At 50.1% G+C, this 12,379-nt stretch overlaps 1 protein-coding gene across 4 annotated transcripts in view; it reads left to right on the forward strand.

Moving 5' to 3' along the window:
• Positions 1-12,379, forward strand: part of ELOVL5 (ELOVL fatty acid elongase 5) — a 70,498-nt gene that overhangs the window by 56,023 nt on the left and 2,096 nt on the right. For all 4 annotated transcript variants that reach the window (XM_089918619.1, XM_089918618.1, XM_022582138.2 and 1 more), the window contains exons 4-7: positions 6,179-6,256; positions 7,056-7,227; positions 8,912-9,036; positions 11,266-11,400. In XM_089918619.1, the coding sequence (XP_089774745.1) occupies positions 6,179-6,256; positions 7,056-7,227; positions 8,912-9,036; positions 11,266-11,400 (510 nt within the window). The remainder of the gene's footprint in view (positions 1-6,178; positions 6,257-7,055; positions 7,228-8,911; positions 9,037-11,265; positions 11,401-12,379) is intronic.

The raw sequence follows: 12,379 nt of genomic DNA on the forward strand, positions 1-12,379 counted from the left end.
TTTTTGCGGTACGCGGGCCCCTCACTGCTGTGGCCTCTCCCGTTGCGGAGCACAGGCTCCGGACGTGCAGGCTCAGCGGCCATGGCTCACGGGCCCAGCCGCTCCGCGGCATGTGGGATCTTCCCGGACTGGGGCACGAAGCCGTGTCCCCTGCATCGGCAGGCAGATTCTCAACCACTGTGCCACCAGGGAAGCCCTGGAGGTCTCTCTTTAAATTCCGCAGAGGATGCTCTGGTGGGGCTTCTGTATACAGTAGGAGCAGCAGCAGTGCAGACCTAGTCACGCGCCTTCAAGCGCTGGGGCAGAAAGAGCAGACATTTGTGTAGAGTCATAGCAAAGACTTATATATACAGTGCCTGCCTTATGCCAGGTACTGGGTTCACTCACTGTTCATCACACTGTCACTGTCCCCTTTCTGCACAGGCAAAGCCCCGGGTGGACCTGGGATTCGAGTCTGTGCTTCAGGCCATCGTGCGTCACTGCCTCAGAACACTGAGCCTCAGCTTGGGTTTTCTCTCCCAGCCAGTCCCATAAAATATAAAATGAGTGTTTCTTGTGGGGTATGTGGAAGCAATTTACCAGAAACCACCTCTCAGGAGGCTGAATAGTGAGACAAAAGGACTGCCAGCGTAAGTGGACAGGGCCCAGGGTTGAGGGAAGAATGCCAGACATACCTGTGTCAGGCTGGGCTGAGGACAAGCTGTTTCTTTGTGCTTTGTTCTGAAGCCTTCTCTAGTGTACAGAGCCTGGCCTTATGACGTAACCAAGAGTATTGCAGTCAGCTGTAACCCAAGGGGTTCCTGGGCCTCAGTGGAAAAAAACACTGTGGGAGGCCACAGGTATGAAATTATCTTAATGGGCATCCTTCTGCTCTGGACAGGAAAGGTTTGAAATTCAAAACCACATGCTTTGACTTGACCCTGTTCCATAATGGCACTGCCAGTATTGGCCAGCTGAACCTTGGAGAAAGGGGTGCTTTTAATTTGGGAGTAGCTGATGGTTCATTTGAAACCAAACATCTGCTGACGATAAACATGCAGCGAAAGGTCTGCTTTTCCATAGAATTCTTCATGAATAGAGTATCTCCATTGTGTTCTTACTAAAGACACAAAAACAGACAAAGAAGGTCAGAGGAGCTTGGAAGTGCTGTTAGAGACATTGCATTTGGACCAAGAGTCAGGATTCCTAGGTGCTGGTCCCAGCAGTGCCACCGAGAAGCTGTGTGACTTTGGACCAGCCATATCACTACTCGTCTCTGTTTCCTTAATAAAAAACATGACCTTGTACCGGTTCTAAAAAGTACACGCTTGTAGATGCCCACAGGAACAGTCAAATCTGGGAAGATGTCAACCTCACACACTTTTGGTGGTGGTGCTTATTTTAGCAAAGTCCCTCGGGTCCTGGGATGGTTGAATTTCAGCATGGATAGTGTCTGTTCCCGTTACCTTTCATTCCATTTCTGCTTAGGGGGAAATAACCACACAGCTCATCAAACCCTCATCACTAAATCCATTAGCCCCTTTTGGAAAGGGGTCACCTTACTGCTCTGACATCTTGGGTTGTTGGGGTGAGTGAACTGATAAGGGCCACACAGGATGACATTTTTCTGCTTAAAGTGTTTCAAATGATCTTGTTTCTTGAGATGCTTTTGTGGCATTATAGAAAGTGCCTTGGAAGTGGTTATCATGCTATAGGGTATACATTTGTGGTTAAATTGTGGTGTTAGTTGAGAAAAGTCAACTCTCGCCTAGACAATCAACTAGAGATGAATCACTCCGTGAACTGCATCATCCAGACCCAGCTGTGATATTCACCTCAGTTTTCTTCTTTAAGTGAAAAGATGCATGAAACCACTTTTGATTATTGAATTTGTCTCATAAGGAGAGAAGAAAGCTTCTAGCTAGGCTTTAATTATAGCTCTGCACATGCCCATGGCCTAATTGAAGTTTGCTTTACTCCAGAGAAGGAGTGGTGGTTCACAGCGGTGCTGTTTATGTCTTGGTTACTGGGGAGAAGCCAGGTGTCGGGTACTTAGTGCTCCCTCGGCGGTTCTTGGAGTGGCCGGTGGGATCCGGAGCTGGGGCGGTGGTGGCCAGCTGCTTGCTGTGGGCTGCTTTTCCACTGGAGCACGGACCTGCCCTGTCGGGGTGACTTCCAGCAGTCAAGGTAGAGCCCTGCCCTCACTTCCAGTGCCTCCCCTTTGGTCCCACCTCCTGGGCCCTCCCTGGGGCTGCAGTGTGATGAGCTGCCCAGAGCAGCTTTTGGAGGGAAGGCCGGGCCTTGGCTGAGAGCCTCCAGGGTCTGTTACTCAGACATGCCGTTTTTTTCTGATGGGAATGGAGAGAGCAGGACCCTGATACTGGCCACTTGTATGGAGGGTGGCTGAGAAGCCTAGGTGAATAAACTTGAACTCGGGTGCTTGATCCTCGTGTGTTAAATATCCTATCCCTTTTGAAGCCAAGGATATTTAAGAATTAAACTCCATGTCACCAGTATGACATTTAATGAGGACTGGTTTTCATCTTGTGAACGGAAACTTTTATTTTCCCCTGCAAATAAAACATTGGGCCTAGATTTAAGGGGCAAGAAGCAGCACCTTGAACACTTTGTTTGTTGTTATCGAGCAAATATTTGTTCAACATCCCTTATGTACGAGTCCCCGTTCCATCTCCCCCCACCCCCGTGATGGATTCTGTGGATGCAGACGTGCAGACACAACCTCTGAGAGCTTACAGAGGAGCTTCAGACAGAGCCAGTGACGGGTCTTAAAGGAGCATGTAAGCACATAGGTGTAAGTCACGGCACCTAGGCTCAGAGGCAGGAGACTGGCTTCAGCTGGAGTGCTCAAGGGAGCAACCATGAAAAACAATAAAATTTTAGCTGACCTTTGAAGGATGAATAAGATTTTGAGAGCTGGAGATGGGGGTCCATGGGTGTGGAGAGCACTGCAGTTGAAAAGGATAAAGTAATGGTCATTTCTAACAGTTGCTGTGCTTATCCTCTATACCAGGTTGGGTGAGATAAGCATTACACACATTTTGTTAACGTCTCACGGCAGCCTGAACAGGCCAGAGTATTATTTTTATCCTGTTTGAAGAGTAAGGAAAATGAGGCCTAAAGAGCTGCCATCTGTTTTTGTAAATAAAGGAACAGGAATGGTTTGCTGTTTCATAGTATTTTTTGTGCTCCCTCCCTCCCATTGGTGATGTAAAAGAACTACAAGTTTCTGTTTCTAAGGAAAGGCTTCTGTGAACAAAGATTTTACATTCTCTTCTGGTGTTTTTGAAAGTTGTTTCCCCTTTTTTACTGCCAAGGGGCAAAAGCAGATGTGCTTAGAGGGGATGCCCAGAAGTGGTGACGCGTTTGCTTTGAAGTCTTCACACTGTCTCTCCTCGTTGCTCCTGTGACCAGAAACACGGAAGCATGCAACAGCCAGCTGGGCTCAAGGGGCGGGACTTCCTACAAGGGAAGCAGATTTTGCACTTGGAGAATGTATCTCACCTGGGAGAGGCTCACACCTGTGATCTAGACTTCTTTATCTCCATCCTTTAACCCAGTGGAGTTCCAAAAAGTTCTTTCTCTGTACCCTCCAGCCACAGAAGAAAATTTATCAGCGCCCTCATGGGGTAGAAGGAAGGGCAGCAAAGAACATTGTGCCAAGATGACACCTCTCTTCCCTCAGGTTTCCACCCCAGCGCGGGCACACACGCACACACACGCGCGCGCGCGCACACACGCACGCACACACACACACACACGCAGTCCACTTTAGACTCAGGCTTTGTATCTTGATGGTTGGGACTTCTGGTAGGTCTGCATGCAGTGTGCTTAACTGGCATGACTTTAGGAAGGGGAAGACCAGAAAGATAATATACCTTCCAGTAAATTACCTATGGGTCTGGTTTTTCAAAGATAGTATAGTGTAGTTTATGTGTGGTCTGTTTTCAAAAAAATCTTAGTAACTGTAGAAAATTAAAACAGAACCTTTGGAAATAATTTAATACAGCCTCATCTGCTTACAGTAAAGAATGGCCAAGGTGCAAGGGAATTAGCTGGCGTGTCCCAGGTTGCTCACTAGCCCTGGTACTTCTGCTCCCTAACCCTGCGTTCTTTTCATCATAAAATGATGGGCTGGTCTTTGGCCGCAAAAACCGTGTTAGCTCTTAAAGGAGTTAGTAGAAGGAAAACCAGATTGAAGCAGGGTGTTGAGTGTGCTGGCTTTTGTCTCTGAGGGTGGAAGTTTAACCGTTTGTCTTCAGACCTTTGTGATCAGCTGATGTTCCCTGAGGGTATCTGTGTGCCGCTGCCCTCCCCCCCAGCCAAACTCTGTTGGAGGACAGTGTAGGGGAAGGTGGTCAGTGCGAGGTTCTAAAGTCCTGTGTCTCAGTTACATCTTTCATGCAGCGCTGGTAGGTGAACCATTTCTTACGTGAATCAGGTAGCATGAAATCAGTGGTTCCCACTCCTAGTTTCACACTGGAATTGCGTTGCAAGCTTCTGGTTTAATGGTCTGGGGGAAGCCAGGCATTAGCAATTTTTTTTTTTTTTTTTTTGCGTGTACGCGGGCCTCTCACTGTTGTGGCCTCTCCCGTTGCGGAGCACAGGCTCCGGATGCTCAGGCTCAGCGGCCATGGCTCACGGGCCCATCCGCTCCGCGGCATGTGGGATCCTCCCGGACCGGGGCACGAACCCGTGTCCCCTGCATCGGCAGGCGGACCCTCAACCACTGCGCCACCAGGGAAGCCCCCATTAGCAATTTTTAAAAGCTCCCCCGGTGAGCCTGTCCTACAGCTGGAATAGGAACCACAGCTTAACAGTTCTCAAACATCAGTGGCATCAAAAATCACCTGTGAAACAACCGGTTTTCACACCGCAGAGCTTCACACCCAGAAATTTCTGATTCAGTGGGTCTGGGGTTAGGCCTCAGATTTTATATTTCTAGCTAACTCCTGGGTGATGGCGCTGCTGCATCGGGACCACACTTTATAAACCACAGGATTGGATTCTCTAGGGTTTTGGCTCTGAAGCTCCAGGCAGGGTTCAGGTATTTGCATGTGTTTTGAGTTCCCACATGATGCTGGTGCAGCTGGACTAGGGAACACGTTGAGAACCACACTTGGGGGCCCAGTGGCCGGTTCCTCGTGTTGGCTCCCCAGATGAGCTCAAGCACGACAAGACAGACCACCTGAGGTTTCTCCTCCCATGGCCCCACTTGACCACCAGAGGGAGAGCCACCGGGAACAGTTGAGGATGCCAAGGCTTCAGGAGATGGTTGTGAGCTGCGGTCTCCATGGAGAAAGGCGCATCTCGTGGGTGTCTGGCTGGCTGGAACATAGTGGACACGCACAGGGTGGTCAGATCACACCCACCTTCTGGACCGTTGGAGCAGGTCCTTAGGTCTCCCCCTAGCCGGGCATCACCCTCGTGTGGGTGAGGCAGCTGAGGCCCTCGTGGAGAACTGGTGACCCTGCAGCTCTGCACCCCAAGTCCGGGGTCCTCGCTGTGCCACCACAGTGCCTACTCGGCCGCAGGCGAGTTCCAAGGCGTGGGCACAGTTCCTCAGTTTGCAGAGGTCTCATTCATGGATCTGGAGATGACACAGCAGCGGGAAACAGTGAAGAGGCTCAGGCTGGACTCGGTTGCCCCAGGCTTGCAGCAGGGGGGCTCCAGACCGGCATCAGGATCACCTGGGAACCTGCTAGAAGTGGGAATTCTTGGGCCCCACCCCAGACCTGCCAGACCAGAAACACTCCCCAGCAATCTGCCTTTCACTGTGCCCTTGAGGTGGTTCTGGTCGTACACACTCAGGTTTGAGAAAGCCTGTGGTTTCCCCTGAGGCCGTGGCAGGGCAGGACCCAAGCCCATGATTGGAAAACTTGGGCCGTGGAATTGGCGAGGTGCCTGTGATGAGCCCAGGGGAACTGAGGGTTCTGGAGAGAGGCAGCCTGGCAAAGCAGGGCCTGCCCCTTGTGAAATTGAGTCCCTAGTCATTTAAACCCCCCTTGGTTCATACTCCCTTGTCATTATGGTTTTTTGCCCGGAGCAAACTTGCCTCAGCACAGCCCAAGGTCAGTCTGCACAGATTCTCAAATTAATGAACTTTAATTGAATAGGGCTTCTCCTGGTTCTTATTTTGTTGGTGATTAGCTTTTTCCCTTTTTCTTTTTTTTTTTTCCAGTTAGTGACGGGAGTATGGGAAGGCCAGTACAACTTCTTCTGTCAGGGCACACGCAGTGGAGGAGAAGCAGACATGAAGGTATTGTCTTTTTTTTTTTTAAAATAACTAAATTGTCCAAAAGACAAGATGGCCGTCCAGGTAATCCCTGTGGACATTTTTTAAAGAACTTTAAAAGCAGTATGTGCACATGGTATGAGAACTTAAGCAGCATGAAAAGTATAGAATGGAAACTAAAATCTCCCTCTCTGCAAAAAGTAAGTCCTGTTAACAGCTTCCAGGGAAAAAAATGTGCATGCATTTATCAGTATTTGTGCTCTATTTATATAAACAGGATCGGAAGGATGTCTTAAGTGTTTTAATTATTCCTCGAAGTGGCCTCTGAGTGTGGTCTGCCGGTTCCAGCTTCCACTCTGGCGTGTTTTTTGGGTTTTGTTTTTAACAAAACGCTGCAGTCTACCCTCAGCGTGGCAGTCATTTCCTTAGAGACCCCGTGTGGCACGTTTAATTGGGCAGAACCTGGCACTGGATACCCTGATTCCTTTCTTCCTCTGCCTCGTGTCTGTCACCTGCCCCACGCCAGCCCCTGAAAGCAGAAGTGCCTTTCATGTGGTTTTCTTCCTCCGATGGCTCTGTAGGCTCCTTCCAGAGGGAACAGGAGGCCGGCAGGGATCTGTTAAGAGTCTTGAAAGGGGTTGGTGGACCTTTGAGAGCTTTCCCTGCCTTCACTCCCCCCAGCCCCCCACCCAGCCCCCGGTGTTCTGGCTAAAGACACTGCAGAGTGACTCGCTTTGGCAGGGCCAGTCGGGGGGAGCGGGGGCGGTGGGATCCTGGGGTTGAGCGCAGAACCCAGAAGATGCTGACGGCCCCTTCCTCCTAGATCATCCGCGTGCTCTGGTGGTACTACTTCTCCAAGCTCATTGAGTTCATGGACACCTTCTTCTTCATCCTGCGCAAGAACAACCACCAGGTCACAGTCCTGCATGTGTACCACCATGCCTCCATGCTCAACATCTGGTGGTTCGTGATGAACTGGGTCCCCTGTGGCCACTGTGAGTCGGGCATCTTTGGGGACAGGTGTGAGCGGAAAGGCTGAGTTGAAACTAAGGCTTTGAGAAAAGGTGTTGTTTCTGTAGATATCTAGGTCAAGCCTTTGAACGTGGTGTCCAGGTTGCCTTTAACGATAGTCTGCGTGGCCTGTGCACTCAGCAAGCTGACAGAACCTTTTTCTAGTTTGGTGCACATCCTGTGCTGATTTGGCAAGATGAGGGAAAGACCAGATTCCCAGCCTGGGGCACATGAAGAAATCAGGACAGAATTCTCTATTCCAGATTGTCCCTGATCCTTGTTCCCCTATAATTTGGAAGACGTTTGACTGACAGGGACAGACCAGGAAGATGGAATCACACCATGGAGTGGGCACCGGAGAACAAGCTTTAGCTGTAGTACCTCAGGGAGTCTGCACATACTCTGATATAGTGACCCTCCCCTTCCTGAAGCGTGTTTAGCTGAGCAGCTTCTGTGACAAGCACCAACATTTGAAGTAAGTTCTCTAAGAAGGATGTGGACCGCTTGTAGTCTGAAGTGTCCCGTAATTTCCAGAGATTTAAGTTGTCCCCGTCAGTTTCAGCCCAGGAGTTCTAACATGTCCCAGTCAAAATTTCTGTCATCCATCACCAACAGATTTTGACCAGGACCCCTTGAGTCTATTCACAATATGTTTTTCCCCAGGGTAGCACCACCCTTGATTAACTTGGCCCACCAGGATTCACATAGAGGAGTTTAGAACCAGAAAGGACTTTCCAAGTACAGCTCCTTCTAGTTTGGGAGAACCCTGAGACAAAAGAAGGGTTGGTAGAGCTCACACCTCATGGCCGTGGGTTACCTGACTTAACTTTCTAATAGAAACGGCACCTCCCCACATTAGAAGAGGACTTTAAATGTCAAAGATCCCACAGGATGACAGATCATCACCAGCCCCACCTGGCCGATGAGAAACAACCAGAGAATGGACGTGACTTGTCCAAGGTCATGTGGCCAGTTACTGTCATAGCCCAGCCTGGTGTGTCTGACCGCACAAGGGGGAAAGCTGGTAGCTTTGCTTGATTGCTTACCGTGGGGGCAGAGGGCAGAGAGTCTGAAAAAAGACCTGCTGGTTCTACTGGAAATTATAAATTAAGACATAAATAATGGGTCTCTCATCTCTAAGGAACGAGGCTCTGGACTCTATTATTGATAAGAATATATGGCCTCCACACTGCAGTCCTGGGGAATAATTAGGAGGTGATTTCAAAGACCTCTCCAGACCTCAGCAAATGTGTAGAGGCGGCCAGCTTTGAACGTACCGCCCATCGGCTGTCTTCCCCACATCTTCAACGCAGCAATCAGAGGCACTTGGGCAGCTGCCTCTGGGAGTCACTGGGGGCCTGGCAGCAAAACCTTTAGGTGCCAGAGTGGGGCAGGTGGTCTCCTGACTCCTGTGCTGGATGCCCACCTGGTAGCTGTGCAACAGACCCTGGGCTTAAAGCATCATGACGACTGCCTTCCCTGGGTGGAAATTGAATTCTGATTGCATGCCCGTGCAGTGCCAGATTGCTGCCGCGCTGTCTGCTAGCCCCTGTTCAAAAACACTTTGTTGTTGTTTTTTTATTTAAAAGGAATCTTGGATTTTATTTGTGACCTGTTACATATAAAACATTGAGGCATCCTCCTCCCCAATTCCCTCTGTTCCTGCAGCTTATTTTGGTGCCACACTTAACAGCTTCATCCACGTCCTCATGTACTCGTACTACGGTCTGTCGTCCGTCCCTTCCATGAGGCCGTACCTCTGGTGGAAGAAGTACATCACGCAGGGGCAGCTGGTGAGTGACGTGGCCTCTTTCCCCCAGGACTTGCCACCTGGGGAATGCCACGCTCTTCCTGGGGCGCTCTTGCTGCCCTCCTGGCTTCATTGTTGTTTACTAACACCTAAGATGTGGCTTTCCCATCCTCTCTCTCTCGGTCCAGTTAAACTCCTTGAAGTGGGCAGAGCAGGGCATCGTGTTCATTTCAGTCGATGGAGAGGCCGTGCCTGTGAGGGGGCGGCTAGTTGGATTGCGGAGCAAGGATTAAATCGAACTCTCTGACTGCAAGTTCAGCCATTTGTTCTGAGTTTGTGCACAGATCGAACTCTCTGACTGCAAGTTCAGCCATTTGTTCTGAGTTTGTGCACAGATCGAACTCTCTGACTGCAAGTTCAGCCATTTGTTCTGAGTTTGTGCACAGAGCATATGTGTGTGCACATGTTTTCTAATCAGAACCCACATCCAAGGCGAAGTCTGTGTATGTGTTTCCAGGATTTGCTGGGAGGAGCGTGAGCCCAGGGCGCTAGCTTATTAGGCAGCAAGGATGCAGGTGCCGGGCGACCTCTCAGCCTGTGTGGTGGTGAGGGTGGCACTGCTGTGCCTCAGGTGACGGCCCCCTTCCTGGGCCCACGTGCCAGGGCCACCCAGCAGCTGTTCGCACTTGGTGGTTATTTCCCACCGTCCTTCTTAAAGCTTTCCTCAGCTGTCAGTATATTATACACCCTATTCCTCTCCCTTCCTGATTTCTTTCATAAACTAATTATTAACACTATTACTACTCACGTTAAAATCCTGACATTTGTTGAGTTTACTACGTGCCAGGCTCTCACGTCAAGTAAGCAGTTTTACATGGATTGTCCCAGTAGCCTGATTTCGTGTTATTACCCCTGTTTTATAGATGAGGACATGGGAGCAATAGGCCAGAGCTAGCTAACCTGTCGATATTAGGTATTAAACTCTTGGCCCTGGCCTTGCCTTATTGGTATATTTTTTTCTAAGGAAACCAAGCTGATTCAGATCCCTCCAAGCCAACTGCAATTTTTCAATATTGAAAGATAACCTTCTGGGAAAAAAAAATCCGAGGAGACCTTCTGAGCTGCTTATGTGTTTGGCGTTTCGTTATCATCTCTTTGCCAGCGGCTGGACAGTCCTTGTTAATTTTCTCCTTACCCACCTGTGAGGAAGGATAATTGTTCTTCAGCCTCCCTGTTACGCTTGAGAAGCGACGCAGAGATCGATTTGCTCCACGCAGCATGGCTCTGCAGAAGCAGAATTTAGAGCAGCCTGGAGAGTTGGTTTCCCATTAGGCTCTGCCCTTTGAGGTGGAAGATGGCACCCAGGTCGCCTAGATTTATTCTACACACCACTTACAGTTTCTTCTCAGTCTAGAATACTTAACCTTAAAAAAGGAAACAAACAAAAACCAGTTCCCTACATGGAAGCACTGAAAGGCGGGCCCGAAATCCAGTGGGCAGAGCCCTGCCCTCCGCTGTTAACTCCTTAAAGGAAGCAGCAGCCACGCCTTATCTTAGCCCCTTCTCCCCATTTCCCTCGGCCCTTCCCTTGCTTCTCAAGATTGACTTGTCAGAAATAATCTAAGGAATTAGCATTATATGCCAGTCAGAGTATAAGTCTGTCTGCCAGCCTCAGCCTTCACCAACCAGAAGGTCCACGGATAAGGATGGGGAAAGTGTCCCGTGGGGTTGCACGTCCTGCGGTGAGGTCCCTGGTCCCTCTAAACGTACACCCCACGCCCATCCTTCCTTTACAAAGAAAACAAAAAACAAAACTCTTGCATCTCCTATACTGTATTCCTGAAGTGTGTGTGTGTGTGTGTATTAGGTTTTTTAAACACGTTTTCCATTTTTCCCTCCAGCGTCATTGAGATATAATTCACATATAGTATCGTGTAAGTTTAGGGTGTACAACGTAATGACTTGATATATGTATCTGTTGTGAAATCTACCCTCAGCAACTGCCGAATGTACAACGCAGTGTTGCCGGCTGTTCCCCAAGGTTCAGAGAAGATGGTTTCAGTAGTTGGAAGGGGAGGAGCGTATACATAGGACCCATTCAGACGTATAACGAGTTTGAGTACGTTTAGCATATGCACCATGTTTTTGAAATGACCTCTGTACCTACAGAAGGGTTAATAAAACTTGGGGGTGCGGGGTAGAGCGCCCATCTGGCGGATGCCTTGACCCTGGGCCGTGGCCGCGTGCTCAGCTGTGTCTCCTCCCCAACCAGGTACAGTTTGTGCTGACCATCATCCAGACCAGCTGCGGGGTCATCTGGCCGTGCGCCTTCCCTCTTGGTTGGTTGTATTTCCAGATTGGATACATGATTTCTCTGATTGCCCTCTTCACAAACTTCTATATTCAGGTAAATCTCACTCTTCTGTGGCGGTTGAGATTTGGGGTCCTTGCAGCCAAGGCCCTCATTCGTTCCTTATGGGGAGCCCCTGCCTTGGTGGGGCCGGGGTGGGGGTCACTGCCAATGTAGGAGGAGGTACTGAAGTCTGTCCAGGCCTCTGGAGTTCCAGGTCTTCGATGAGGGAGGCTCGGGGTCCCTGTGGGAAAGCAGAGCTGTCCAGCAGGCCCCGTACCGCTTCCCTCGTGGCCACTGCAGACCCGCCATAGGTGAGTCTCAACGCCATGTCCCTCAGCCCCACTGCCCTGAACTTTGGGGTTTAATTAAATGTCTGAAGAAATTTCCATCACAGATCCCAGTTGTAGACAGAAATCAGCCTTTCGTCCTGGTTTTCTTACACTTTCTCTCCCCGCTGCTCAGGTTTGGGGGTGTGGGTCGTTCCCATGTGCATGATGTGATGTAGGTTTTTGCTCGTGGAAGGGTCTGTTTAGGGCAGGTTACCTACAGGGGAGCCTGACCTTTTGCAGCCACAGTTGACTCCCCTGTGTCCCGTCATCCCTGGGGCTCGTGTGTTCGTGCTCCATGGGCAGGGCCTGGTTCTGGGCAGGCATATAGGGGGTGGTCAGGAGCAAGGAAGAGGGAGTAAAGCCGGGTCACATTGAGCATCCCTCCCCCCCCGGGGGGCGGAGGGGCAAAGCAGCATGTTTGCCCCTCCCTGCGCCCCATGCAGGCAGACACCTTTCCCCAGACACACCTGGGGTGGCGGCTTTGAGTTGCATTCACATCTTGCTGGGCTGGTGGTTCGTGCTACACTTTGGGGCAGTCACCAGGTATGAGGGAGGTTAAAGGATAGGGCCCGACGAAGCTGAAGCCACACCTGTTTTGACTGCCCTTGTGGCAGAGCACTTTGTACGTAAAGGGCCGAAATAGCTGCTGAAGTCATGAGGCAGTTTTGAAGGCAGAGCTGAGTGGAGTGTAAATTGTGTTTTCT

The sequence above is a fragment of the Delphinapterus leucas genome, chromosome 10, assembly GCF_059928025.1.
Source record: "Delphinapterus leucas isolate spDelLeu-1000000601 "Yukka" chromosome 10, BTC_Dleu_Yukka2, whole genome shotgun sequence".
NCBI classification, from domain to species: Eukaryota; Metazoa; Chordata; class Mammalia; order Artiodactyla; family Monodontidae; genus Delphinapterus; species Delphinapterus leucas.